Source organism: Alosa alosa, chromosome 5 (genome assembly GCF_017589495.1).
Source record: "Alosa alosa isolate M-15738 ecotype Scorff River chromosome 5, AALO_Geno_1.1, whole genome shotgun sequence".
Taxonomy (NCBI): domain Eukaryota; kingdom Metazoa; phylum Chordata; class Actinopteri; order Clupeiformes; family Clupeidae; genus Alosa; species Alosa alosa.
This window is the reverse complement of record NC_063193.1, coordinates 2,690,358-2,703,585: the sequence shown is the minus strand read 5'-3', so window position 1 is coordinate 2,703,585 and position 13,228 is coordinate 2,690,358. Positions and strand designations below refer to the sequence as shown.

Sequence of the window (13,228 nt, the reverse complement as noted above, 5' to 3'; positions counted from 1 at the left end):
CACCTTGAAAATGCCAACTTTTCATCGGATTGCTCCTGACCTCTGCTGTTTCGTCGAATCTCTATTTTAGCTGTTGCGTGTGTGTGTGGCGCGTGTGCTGGCAAGTGTGTAAAAATACTGGCTCTGATTTGGCCATCATGAAACATGACTCTGCCTTAGCCAATCATAATCGCTTACGTCGTAATTAACCCACCTCCTCACTAGCTCTGAGCCAGGGGTACGTTCGGATTACACTGTTTATTCAATCAATGCATAGTAACGCACCGCATTTAACGTCCAGTAATGTTAACGGCGTTGTAACGATGGGAAAAGTAATTAATTAGATTACCCTGTTACTGAAAAAATAACGTCGTTACCTAACGCCGTTCTTTTAAACACTGTATACTAGCCTGGCCACGCCCACCTTTCTCCTTTCAGGGAGATACTATATAATTCAGTTGCCCTCAGACAGGCCAATCAGCGACGAGAGGGGATGACGAAATCAAAACTGACTGTGGTAAACAGTAGAAGCAATGCCTGCAAGGCTGCAAACATCAAATATTGTAGTTGGAAAAATGCAGAAATGTATTTCATATACATGGCTCATATACATTGTTTCCTGACTGCCGATTCTGTTTATAGTTTGTAAAGTTTAGGTGGATCTCTGATCGATGTGATTGAAATCATTGGACCACCCTAACCAAAGTTAATGCTATGTCTACGCCCGTCACCATGTTAGCGTTGTAAAGGATTCCCAATCGTGAGTGACCAGACTATTCACTCGTGAATGAGTTTGGCTTACCAGGCAAGCTTTATACCCCTCAAAAATAAAATAAACAGTCATGTTTTCATATTATAAGACGCTTACGTTGGTGCCACCTTATCTGTCCCTTTGATATTCATATGTTATTTGTTCATATTTGAAAGGATTTCTCTTCTTTAGATTCCGCACATACATTGCCCGTCTGCTTTGACCATTTTATGTCTGAGGTTTTATCATGGAATCCACAGGTTTTTAGTCAATGCAAATGGCTCACTTAAAAAAAAACTGGAATCCATTTACTTCTAATAATCACCTTCTTACCCCAGAGGGTGAAGCACAGTTGATTGAAATTACAATTGACTTGTCACTAAGCGCCGCCCTTAGAACGCAGATGAGCCAATTACAGTCCAGCCTCAACTGACTCGGACATCAGCTCGAACAACTCCATAGGAAACAACAGGGAGGAGGCATAAAATGACAAATTAATGGTGGATTTATGGAGTCAAAATATATATTTCCTCAAAATACCCTGACAGATAACCACGGTCAAACTATGTGCATGGGAGACGTGTAAAACCGATAGGGGGGTACCCTGAGAGGTTAGAAAATAGGGGAATATTTCATCAACAGTAGCCTACAGGACGTCTCTCACGCTTACAACAGCTCGACATAATGCAGGCTACTAGGCTACAGAGACTACAGGATTTACATGGTGCTATATACTAGCCTGGCCACGCCTACCTTTCTCCTTGGAGTTTATTTCCTCAAAAAACCCCGATGGATAACCACGGTCAAACTATGTGCATGGGGGACGTGTAATACCGATAGCCAGTACCCCGAGAGGCTAGAAAATGGGGGTATATATTATCAACAGTAGCCTACAGGACGTCTCTCGCGTTTGCAACAGCTCGACGTAATGTAGGCTACTAAGCCAACAACGAATGCACAGTAACCAGGTTCCCTGTTAAATCCCAAGAAGAAAATGCTCATTAGCCAACTACTATATTCTTACTACATCGAATGTTAAACATAGCCTAACATATCTCCACAAGCAAGAATTCTAAGAAGCAAATTAAAAGCCCCCTAAACAGTTTTCTTTTACCTTAAAATAATGTTTATAAAGTCATTTTGATGGCACAAAACTCATAATAGGTTGAACGGCACTTCTGCCACAATCTGAGCAGGTCTATTCGCTTGTAAAACAGCCATAGGAAGTTGCTGTTCGGGTAGGAAAACTACAGATTACTGTCGGTGTATTCGCTCTATATTGTCTTGAAGTTGTGTTTATACTTTTTGTAGCAAAAGACACATCTTCTTTTACACAAACTCGCGTCACAGACCTACGTCACACACCACTTGGAGGTGCAATCAATCGGAGTTTTGGTTGATTTGACCATCAGTTAACTTCGAAACAGGTATTTTACTTTGGATAGACAATAGCAATACATCATAGGAGTGATTAACGTCAAAATAGCTAGACTGGAGAAACTCAACATTTGACACCTCCACCTGTTTAGTGTTCTAAAGACGTCAAATAGTCCACTATAGTTACCAAATTCATAGCCAAAGAGCCAGAAGGAAAGACGCATGGATGGCTATAAAAGCTGTGCTTTCATTATACAACTAAACACGACAAAATACATTTATAACCCTTGAGCCAGCTCCTTACTATGTGATCTCAATGGCAATGCAGCGTTTGTTTGCACCTCCAAAAACATGGCGTACCTGGTTACCTCGCAAAAATGCCCACAAATACTCGTATGTTTGTGTGAGAATTTAGCTTGTTTATTATTGCGCTTATCAACTGTAGGGGGATCCCGAGAGCAAATCTTTAGCGCTGCTTTAAAACAAACCATTCCGGTAAACAAGTTGCCTATTTTCAAGCTATGCTTGAATTTCCTTATTGTTTCCTTAATATCTCTGGCAGTGTTTATTGGACACAATTCATTTTTGGATGGCTGCAGATTGTAGTTGTATGATATGTATGTTTCCATAGCGTATCTTGAGAATAAAACAATGTTACAAATGCACCGATTACAATTATACCAGTTCTCCCCTACTCTACTACTAAACAACCTCTGTAGCAATCAACATGATTACCCTAGCAACTAGCATAACAACCACTTTAAATAACATAGCAACCTTTATGATTACTCTAGCAAGAATGACAACAATCTCAATTATCCTGGCAACAACCTAGCAACCACTACCATTATGTCAACCTATCAACCGCCATAGCAACAAAAATGATTACCCTAGCAACCAGTATAGCAACCACTTCAATTACCCTACTAATACTGATACAAGGCATCTTCCATCCAACTTTCTCTCCATCCATCTACTTCAAACCATTCATCCATCCATTAAACTATCTGTCTTTCAACTTCCAATAAACTATCTATCAACATCCATGTCCAATTCAGTTACTACCTAGCAACCGACATAGCTACCTGCATGATTACCTTAGCAAGATTACCTTAGCAACCAACATATCAACCACTTTGTTTAGCATAGCAGCCACCATGTCTAACCTAGAAACAGCCTATAGCAACAATCTCATTTACCCTTGCAACCACTACCACTACCATGTCAAGCTAGCAACTGCCATGGCAACCAACATGATTGTTTCCAATGCCAACTACTCAACTTCTAGGTCCTCTTTCACTCTGTGTTTCTCTCCATTCAACTAGGAATATTGACACAAGGCACCTTCCATCCAACTTTCTCTCCCCATCCACCTACTTCAAACCATTCCTTGCGTATTTAACTGCTCAACTTCTAAGTTGCGGTTAACTTTTTGTAATGTTGCAGCCAGGCTCGGACTGGTAATCTGTACAACCGGGCAAATGCCCAGTGGGCCGGTCCACATGTGGGCCGGTGACCTCCGGGATTTTTTTTTATTTAAGTTATTTAGCCTATAAATGCAGTTGCATCCATTTGGCTCGGGGGGTGACAGGTCAATCATTTTGGCCTCTTCATGACAGGTTCAGTGTGTGTTACGATCGGCCCCCCTGCCCCACCCCTCAAGTGGATTTGTCCAAGCAGCCGCTAGGTTTGTGGGGAATAGCCTACGAGTGCATGGTAGCCTAGTAGGTGCCCTCCGCTGGCTGGTGTTCACATCATCACAGTTTAACCGTAAACAGCAACCAGAGGTCTAGTTTTATTCCATAAATATATTGTTTTTATAGACGTTAGTTGCACGCGCTACCAAGAGCTTCCATTTACTGCACCATGTAGGCTACTGTAGTGCGGTTCTGTCAACATAAAAAAAAACTACGGGTAGTCTACAATTTCCGCACAACTTGGTGGAAAAGTATAGCACAGGTTAAAGTCAAAGTATTTCCCATACTGTAGTAGGCCTAGCCTTTTAGCTCACAACAACAGTGAAAGTGAAACTTGGAAAGTGGAAGTCTCTCCACCGAGTCTTACATTAAATGCACAATCAATCGCGATTCGCGAGTCGATGCAGGTAAAAAGTAGGCCATCAACTGGTAGGTTAGTAACGAAGGTACACACAAACTTGGGCAAAAACGTTTAGTAGGCTATACACTTGTGGTGATAGCCTACAGTTAATGTGAATCGCGGACTATAACCAAAGTAAAGGAGATTTGCACCAAATTAAGGCTGTGGTTGTGTTTCTACAACATGTTGGCACAAAACGTAATTTCTGTCAACTATGACAATGTCCATCTTCAGTAGCCTATATTTTTCATTTAGTCAAGCAGTGACATGTGGTTTAATGCATGGGGTAACATGACGTGAGACAGACAGAATCTGTCTTGCCTATCCCTGAATCCTGTCCCTCTCAAATTACTTTAAAATGGTGTGATTAGCAACCAGAATTTTAAAAAAAAAATGTTTTTTTTTTTGGGGGGCGTCGTCGGTCCAGTGGTGGGCCGGTCCAGGAGAAAATTGCCAGGGCCGAATTTTGTTCCCAGTCCGACCCTGGTTGCAGCAAATTTTCAGCAATGTCATTATGCAAATTAGGTTTGTCACCAGGAGTTCACTAGAAGTTTGCCATTATTGGCTATCATAACACCCCCAATTATCACCACTTTTGTTCAGAAACTCTAAAACAACGATGTTTTTTAACACTCCAAAATAACATTTGCTAAATGAACCTTACATTTTTCAGTAGCCATAGGTGTGTAGATTTGAACAAAATCTGGTTTGGTTCTTAACGGGAGCATTTACTGCCTGAAATATCCGATTTTGTTTACCACGCTCGGAGTTATAGTGCTGGCCTGATGGGTCGCCTATTTACGCCGTTTCAACGGCACATGAACGGTTAGACCGAGAATTCTCGTCATGAAATTAAAAGTCCACTGGAGCTCCACGCGGTTGTGTACACGCAGCCTTACAACACTGTTGACACAAGGCAAAATGTCCTTTTTGGTACATTTAGCTAATTTAGATACACCTATGGTGTGGGTGGTTGCGTTTCTTTAGGAGTCCGCCATCTTGGTTTGTATAGAAATGGATATTAAGTGACACATACACGCAAAACGGGGGAAATACAGGACCGCTGGTAATAGAGGGAGTTCCGATAAGTGTGATGGCAAATCACTGGCGAACACATTTGCCACTAGTGGCAAACTTCTCATTGTTGCCAGAACTTTGCTGGAAGTTTGCCTCTAGTGGCGATATTTTCTAGTGAACTCATTTGTTTCCTAAATATCACCCACAAGTTTGCTACAAATCTGTCGCAAACATTTAATTTTTGTAAGGGCTCTCTTGCTATGTGCCCCTCTCCAATGAACTAGGAATAATGATACCCTAATCTACACTTCCCCCGCTCAAGTGCATGCATAGTGCTGTTCCTTTCTTCTGAAACGGGTGTCAAGTTCTCAAAGGTCATGAAGGAAACACAAAATCTCATATTGATCCTATGCACCCTAGCAACACCTTAGCAACCACTTGGATTACCCTAGCAACATCCTAGCAACCACTTTGTATGCATTAGTAATTCCTTGAAAGTGCATTTCATTTCCGCTCAACATAGAAACTTGGTTCAAATTTTGCGATATGTATTTTTCATTTTTGTGCTATTTATTCGTTTGAGATATGAATTAAAAACTAAAACACTCTCATAGTTATAATGACATCATAATAAGACAATCAAGCACCTGTAGCGCAATCAAGTACCTGTGCTCTTACCGACTGTACAGCAACTTTTCTAGCTGTCTCTCTTCAACTGGATCTCTCACTTTCTCATTCCCCAATTCCCAGAGCCTGGGCTCCCTACAGAGACTGGATTATTTTACAGTCTACTCACGGAATAGGAAGCTAGTGGATGATTGCTGAATGTGAAAAAATGTTTTGGGCTTGAAATAGAGTACAATTGCTGGCTGCACCTTTAACTGCTGAACTTCAAAGGCTCTCTTTCCCTCTGTCTCTCACCATTGACCTAGAAATATAGATAAACTAATTTGCACTTCCTCTCCTAAAGTAAACAAATTGCACTGTTTCAAAAGAAAAGCTCTTAAACTTTTAACTGCTCAACTTCTATAGGCTATTTTTTTTTATAATGTGAATAACCAATTTAGACAAGCTGTAATAAGGATGAGTATATGAATATTGATACACTATTCTACACTTCCTCTGCTTGCATGCATACCTAGTGCTGTTTCAAAATAAAAGTCCTTGCATATAAAAAGAGCATTAACAGTAATAAGAGCAGGAATATTCAAGGCACCCTAGCAACACACTTCATTTACCCCAGCTCTATATACACTTTACTTGGCTATATTGTTTTATTCTTGAGTGAAGCAAACAAGATTTGGCTATTTTCAAGAAAAGTAGCAGCAAATGTTAATGCCCCTATATATGCTCGTTTTAAAGGCCTAAAATTTACGACATGGTGGTGCATTATACGTCCAAAAGAGGAACATTTGTGACTCGAGATAGCCACAGTGATGTTGCAAGCAGCTGAACCTTGTTAATTTTTGAACATAATAAGAATAAAAAATAGTTAATGACTATTGTGTTTTCGAAAAAGTAATTCTCTTGAAGTAATTCTCTCAGCCTAAGGCTATCCTAAGCCATCAAATGTGTCAACATATCGGAACGTCACATATTACCAACCGTCCCGTATATCCAACCTCTTACGTGTATGTGTCACTTAGCCTACTATTCATTTCTATACAAACCAAGATGGCGGATTCCTAAAGAAACGCAAGCACCCACACCATAAATGTATCTAAATAAGCTATACCAAAAATTACATTTTACCGTGACTAAAAGAGCTGTAAACAGTCTTGTAAGGCTGCGTGTACAAATCCGCTTGGCGCTCCAGTGGAATTTTGATTGAGACGAGAATTCTCAGGCTAACCGTTGATGTGCCGTGAGAAAGGTTGAGAATAGGCACCCACCAGCCCAGCACTAAACTCCGAGCATGGTAAACAAAATCGGATATTTCAGGCAGTAAAAGGCCTGAGGGGTATTCTATCAACCTTGCTAAAGGCCAAACCTGGCTTATTTCGATAAGTCTCGCTAATTTTAGTGAGAATTCCGTTCCATTAATGAGGTTAACGTTAATCCCAGCTTGGTAACCATGGGAATTTATGCCACAGAACTAACCTGCTCTGTAGCAGGTTAACTTTCAAGCTAAATTAAGCTGTGTTGCAAAAAAAAAAAACAATCAGTCGAAAAACGAGTCCAAAAAGATGGTTCCATCAACCTGTGCTCTCGTCACCTGTAGCCTATAACTTCAAAAATAGAAGTAGGCCTAAATGTTTTTTTCCGACAGTGCACCAAGCATGGATTTACAATTCACTAGCTCCAAAGAATGTATGAAGTATATTTACATGTATAAAAATGTTTTAACTTCACATGCGTGTGGTTCTAGGAATCATGCTACTCTGCGTTACTTACGTTCGGTGGTGGTGTAACGTGCAGCGAGACGGCATAGGAAAGGAATTACTTTCTTGCGTGTTCGCAGGTTCGCTTCCCATACGAAGTATTATGGCTACATTGTTTATCACCTTGATAATGGCATTTTTAGATATAATCTTTGATGAAAGACATATGTCTACTGCTGATAAAGGGTCATGCACATTTGGTTGTTCAATGACCGCTTTGTGGGCTATATTATATCTGATGCAAGCCCAAGGATAATTATTCTGTAGCCTAGGCAGCTAATTAAAACTGCTTCATGAGTCGACGATTGTTCATGAATGTCAAATCAACTGTGTGCTACACAGATTAAATACTAGGCATAAATTGAATTGAAAGCCATTGCATTTCAGATAATTTTATTTCAAACACTTTGGGACTTATGGGAGACAATAGGCTATTATGTTGATACTAATTTATTTTATGACCACCTACACCTAGACAATAATTTGGAGTGAAGTCTTTAATATAAGAACGTAGGCTATAGATAGTTTTGAATATATGCCAAAGTTGTTTTTGAGTTTATACTATTTACTCATTCACTCGTTTTGTTCAAGCATAGACTATATAGTCTGTGTTCAAGAGTGAAGCCAATCAAACTCGCAATTGATTTCAAACCATTAGCATTGTTATTTTAAATGTGTGCTTTCATTATTCTCCAATTTCTGTAGGCAATCTATTTTTTTCTCTCGATGTTAAATTTGATGACTTTCAATGAAAATCCTGTAGATGGCGCTTGCCTATCGAACATAAATCGTCTAGTATTGTCTTAATTTTACGACATATATCATCTTTTCGTCAATCTACTGTTTTGGTCTACTTTTCTACCTCGTGCACGAGCAGAGATGAAGCTGAACTAAACCTCGCTTGAATAAACGAGGCCAAGATGCCACTAACTTGAGTTAATGGAACGGCTTCAGCCCCAAGTGAAAGTCTACGCTAGTTCAAGCCATTTCTGTTAAGCGCCGCCTTCATTAGCGAGGTTGATGGAATATCCCCCTGGTAAGAACCAAACTAGATTTTGTTCAAATCTACACACATATGGCTACTGAAAAACTGTAACAAAATGGTTGGTAATTAGTACGTTTACGATACAGGCTACGGCAACATACAGGCTATGGCAAGTAGGCTACAAATGCACAGGAAAAGTCTTAGGTCCAAGATATTCCATTCAACTCTTCAACTTTCCAATCCTCCAATCCTTTCCATTCAAGCGTAGCCACCGCTCACGTTAAAATTGAAAAATGGCATGCTTTGCGCGGAAATGAGCATACAGCTTTCTTACGGCTGTTTTATGTTGTAGGCCTACGCACATTTCATAAATGAGTGCCACTGTAACGTTGGCTGCAAAGATTATGCAGACCACTATGACTGATTGACACACACACACAGATCAATGACGTGACATGCAGACTTCTGTGTCGGAGTCCATTACTTTGGTTTAAAATAATTGTAAATTATTCATAACAAGCATCATTTTATTCTATAAAACCTGTATAATTTGAACATATATTCTGTTTATTATAATATATATATATATATATATATATATATATATATTATTTTTTATCATCTTAAACTCTCAAAATGTCAGATGGTGCAACTGTCCGAGCAAATTAACAATGTGAAAATTATTAAATATAGAATTTAAAAGGTAAGGAAACAAAAAATAAATACCGGTATAAGGGTTAGGGCTGGGCACCGAAAGTTGATGCTTTTATGGCACCAACCCGAAATGCTCGATCCTATTGGGTATCGAAAAATGTATTATATTTTGATGCCAAATTCCGATACCTAAAGAAATAAATCTTAGCGTCTGTTAGCTAATAAACACTTGTGGGGCAGCCGTGGCCTACTGGTTAGCGCTTCGGACTTGTAACCGGTTCGAACCCTGACCAGTAGGAACGACTGAAGTGCCCTTGAGAAAGGCACCTAACCCCTCACTGTTTCCCGAGCGCCTGCCTGTAGCAGGCAGCTCACTGCGTTGGGATTAGTGTGTGCTTCACCTCACTGTGTGTTCACTGTGTGCTGTGTGTGAGTGTGTTTCACTAATTCACGGATTGGGATAAATGCAGAGACCAAATTTCCCTCACGGGATCAAAAGAGTACATTACAGATTACACAGGTCACACAGAAGAAGGGTTGAAATGAAGGATCTTTGAACATCACTTCTCCCTTTTGATTTTGAAAACTCTTCCTCACCTCCAATCATGACAACTACAACATCATCCACACCATGATGGTTTCTGGGCGAAATGGTGTCCTTTTCTCTCCCAATAGCTGGCCACCGATTAGCTAATTAATCTAGCTATTCCCTCAAGTGACAAGCATTATACACAATGCTGGCTTGCATTAGAACAAATCTCTTCTCCACATAGGGTTGACAGTGTAGTGTGGCTTAATCCACAGACATCACGCTCTGTTTCGTGGCACCTGCATTGCTATACTAAAGTTGTCTATGGTGCTGAGGAGTTTAATTTGGTTAGCTCACATAGCAATCTCTCTTAGCACAAAAATCACTACATGTCAGATGACAAATGTGTGTAGGGCAAAACGTCTGACTGTATTTCAGACCGATACATTATCAACAGTTTGGCAGGCATGATTATCCAAAATCTGTGTTATTTTGCCATAGGAAAAAAGCATGGACACATTGTATACAAAGGGGTGTGTAGTCTGGAGAGGTGTATTGTTTTTTTCCATATAATGTAATAAATGCCAAATAAATCAAAGTGTGGCTCCATTTCATTAAGGTGGATGCCAACACAGCAAAATGCCACTTAAAAAAACATTTAAAAAAATGCACTAATCTGTTAGGCTACGTTTACATTTCTTCACTTTAATACTGCAGATGTTAAGTAGGCCTATACAGCAATAATCTCTTAAGTATTGTTTATTTGTATGATTTCTACAGATGTGCATATGCAAAAAAGTTTGTATTTATGTTAAATTTCACCACAAAAGGAGAATGTATTTTTGTTGTTGAAATTGATTTACAAATATATGGTATCGGAAAAAGTATTTTTTAGGAACCGACATCGAAATCAAGGTATCGAAATTAGAACCTTATCGAAAAATTTTGAGCGATACTCAGCCCTAATATTATGTTGTTGAAGACCTTTCAAATAAACAAAGTTTACTAGTTTAATAGCTCTTAAATTGTTTGGAAAATTGAAAAAAAAACTTTTGCCTGGAATCTGACATGTCAAACGCATTCATAAAACGTTTATTTTTAATTGAATAGGGAAAAGAATAAACAGGATACTGCCTCATCAAGAGGACCACAAGTGACCTTTACTGATGAGTGAAAAGTTTGTAAATCGCTTGATAAAAAATATCTACTTTCTCTTCATAGTTGAACTTGTACAGTTTACATATCAGGTGGTACAACCAATGTAAAACTAAGAAACAGTTAATTTAATATACAACTCTTTATTGTATTGAAGAATTGAATAAACTTGCTAGGTGGTGCAACCAGGTTAAATACTAATTTAAACCAAGAAATAGTAAATCAAAGTGAACAAAGTGTTGAAAAATGTGCTGTACCTAATTATTTTTTAATTTGTTAAGTATTTATTTATTTATTTATTTACATTTTAAATGTAAAATTGGATGTTGGAAAACCAAAATACCTACCCTATACAATAAAGTATTCATACGTTTTCATAAGTTACTTTTAATACCAAGGTCAACTACAAAATAATATTGTGTTGAGCACTATAGACACTCTTACCAAAAAAAAGTGAAAGATTATTTTGAAAACACATTTTTTAAAAACTTTGTCAATGACCCACACACACACACACACAACACCCACACACCCGCCCCGCTCCCCAGATCTCCGCCCCTCCATGCCCACCCACAATTTTCTCTTCCACAACGTCCAGGGTGTAGTCTACATGATTTGTTTTGTGTTTTTATTTACATTTCAGACAGAGACCCAACTTTTTGTAGGCCACATATCCATATGCACTTGTTTCCTATGCCTGTACCATCCACTTTGTGTGGCCATATCCTTCAAAAGAGATGATTTAGAGTGTGTTACTAACACTAATGTTGGATCAGTGGAGGGTGAAAGGTTAATATGAAAACCTAAATGAGCCTTCATTGCACTTTGTTCTTGAAGAAAAAAAAAAAATATATATAAATATATATATATATATATATATATATATATATATATATATATATATGAGGCATAATAATGTTGAGGCCTTAGTTGAGAAATTAAAACGCATGGCTACTTGTATTTTAGGGGTCAATATGGCAGTCATACTTGCCTATTAAAGGCATTGGCTTTTCATGTTTCAATTATGTGACATGAAAACTAGCAATAGGCAAAACCATTGCTTGATACCATGGGTACTATTTTCATTAGCTTCAAACAACTACGCCTGGTCATCTTCTACGTCTATTTGTCATGTTAGTTTGGAGACTATAGGAAACCCACTCTGGGAGTGATGTTTGGTGACGGTCAAGGTGTAGGCTAGTGGGGTACGGTAGGTACACATTGAATCATGAACGTCAGAACAGGCTAGCAGAGCTACATAAACCCCCAAAACGTCTAAGCCATGGCCATAACCCACAATAGAATATGGCTATACGTGTTTTCCCATCTGTATCGAAATGATCCTTACATCATAGATGACAACAATCATAACATTCGCCGACGTAAATGCGCATTTATGCAAGTGTGAATGAGTCTATAGGCTGTAATTTGCACTTACGGAAGCTGTCGTAACTGGAACAAATCTTCCTCCATTATGGAGACTTTTTCAGCAGATAACCTTTCTTTTAAATTCAACTACGTTAGTCTACATTTTGGTGCGTGCGAGCGAGGGAGCGAGATTTCAGCACCATGAGCTTGCGGAAAGGTACACGCCAAAACAGGACCGCCTACGGAGGGGCGGTGCGACCACAGCTTGATGTCGTAGTGGTGTAGATAAGTATAGGCTATGCCAGTGTTTCCCAACCTTTTTTCCTTGAAGGCCCCCTTGCGTGTGTCTAAGACAAGCCCTACCCGAACTCCTACCCGCATACACACACAAAAAGAATATTATTGTGATTAATTACAATTAGAAATAGCTACATGAATTTAAATGTGGAACAAAAAAATGTTTTAATTTAAAACCTCTAGTGGGGTCCGCGGAGCAGGTTGGGAATCACAAGGCTATGCTTTCTGTCACAAACACCACTTGTTACGCTACACCACACCATGGTCAATTATATGGAAGTGTGCATGCATTATATAAAAAATATCCTCTTCAAAACTATGATCGGTTTAAAAATTCTTAAAATATTGAATTAAGCATCAGAGGTCTCCATCACTTCTGTAAGTTCTGTAATTATTGCCCTTACAAAGTGTAACTGTGGTTATGGGACAAATAAACAATCCCAGGTTGCTCCGACATGCAGTATAGCAGTCTATCTACCAAGGTAAGGGTTGGGTCCTCACTCCTCAGCCGCCTCACTGTCAGAGGGGCCTTATTCACCTTCCATCAGGGGCCTCTGGCCACTCTCCACCCATGACATCAATAAGCTGATATCAGCATTGTTCCTCTGCATGTCTTTGGTTGAAATACCATCCTGAGC

At 39.2% G+C, this 13,228-nt stretch overlaps 1 protein-coding gene across 2 annotated transcripts in view; it reads right to left on the bottom strand.

Annotated features, from left to right (window-relative positions):
• Positions 1 to 12,520, bottom strand: part of LOC125294508 (synaptic vesicle 2-related protein-like) — a 104,283-nt gene extending 91,763 nt beyond the window's left edge. For both annotated transcript variants that reach the window (XM_048243332.1, XM_048243330.1), the window contains exon 1: positions 12,364 to 12,520. Coding sequence is in view for 1 of the 2 variants with exons in the window: in XM_048243330.1 (XP_048099287.1) it covers positions 12,364 to 12,398 (35 nt within the window). In the remaining variant the exon portion in view is untranslated. The remainder of the gene's footprint in view (positions 1 to 12,363) is intronic.
• Positions 12,521 to 13,228: the final 708 nt, after the last annotated feature.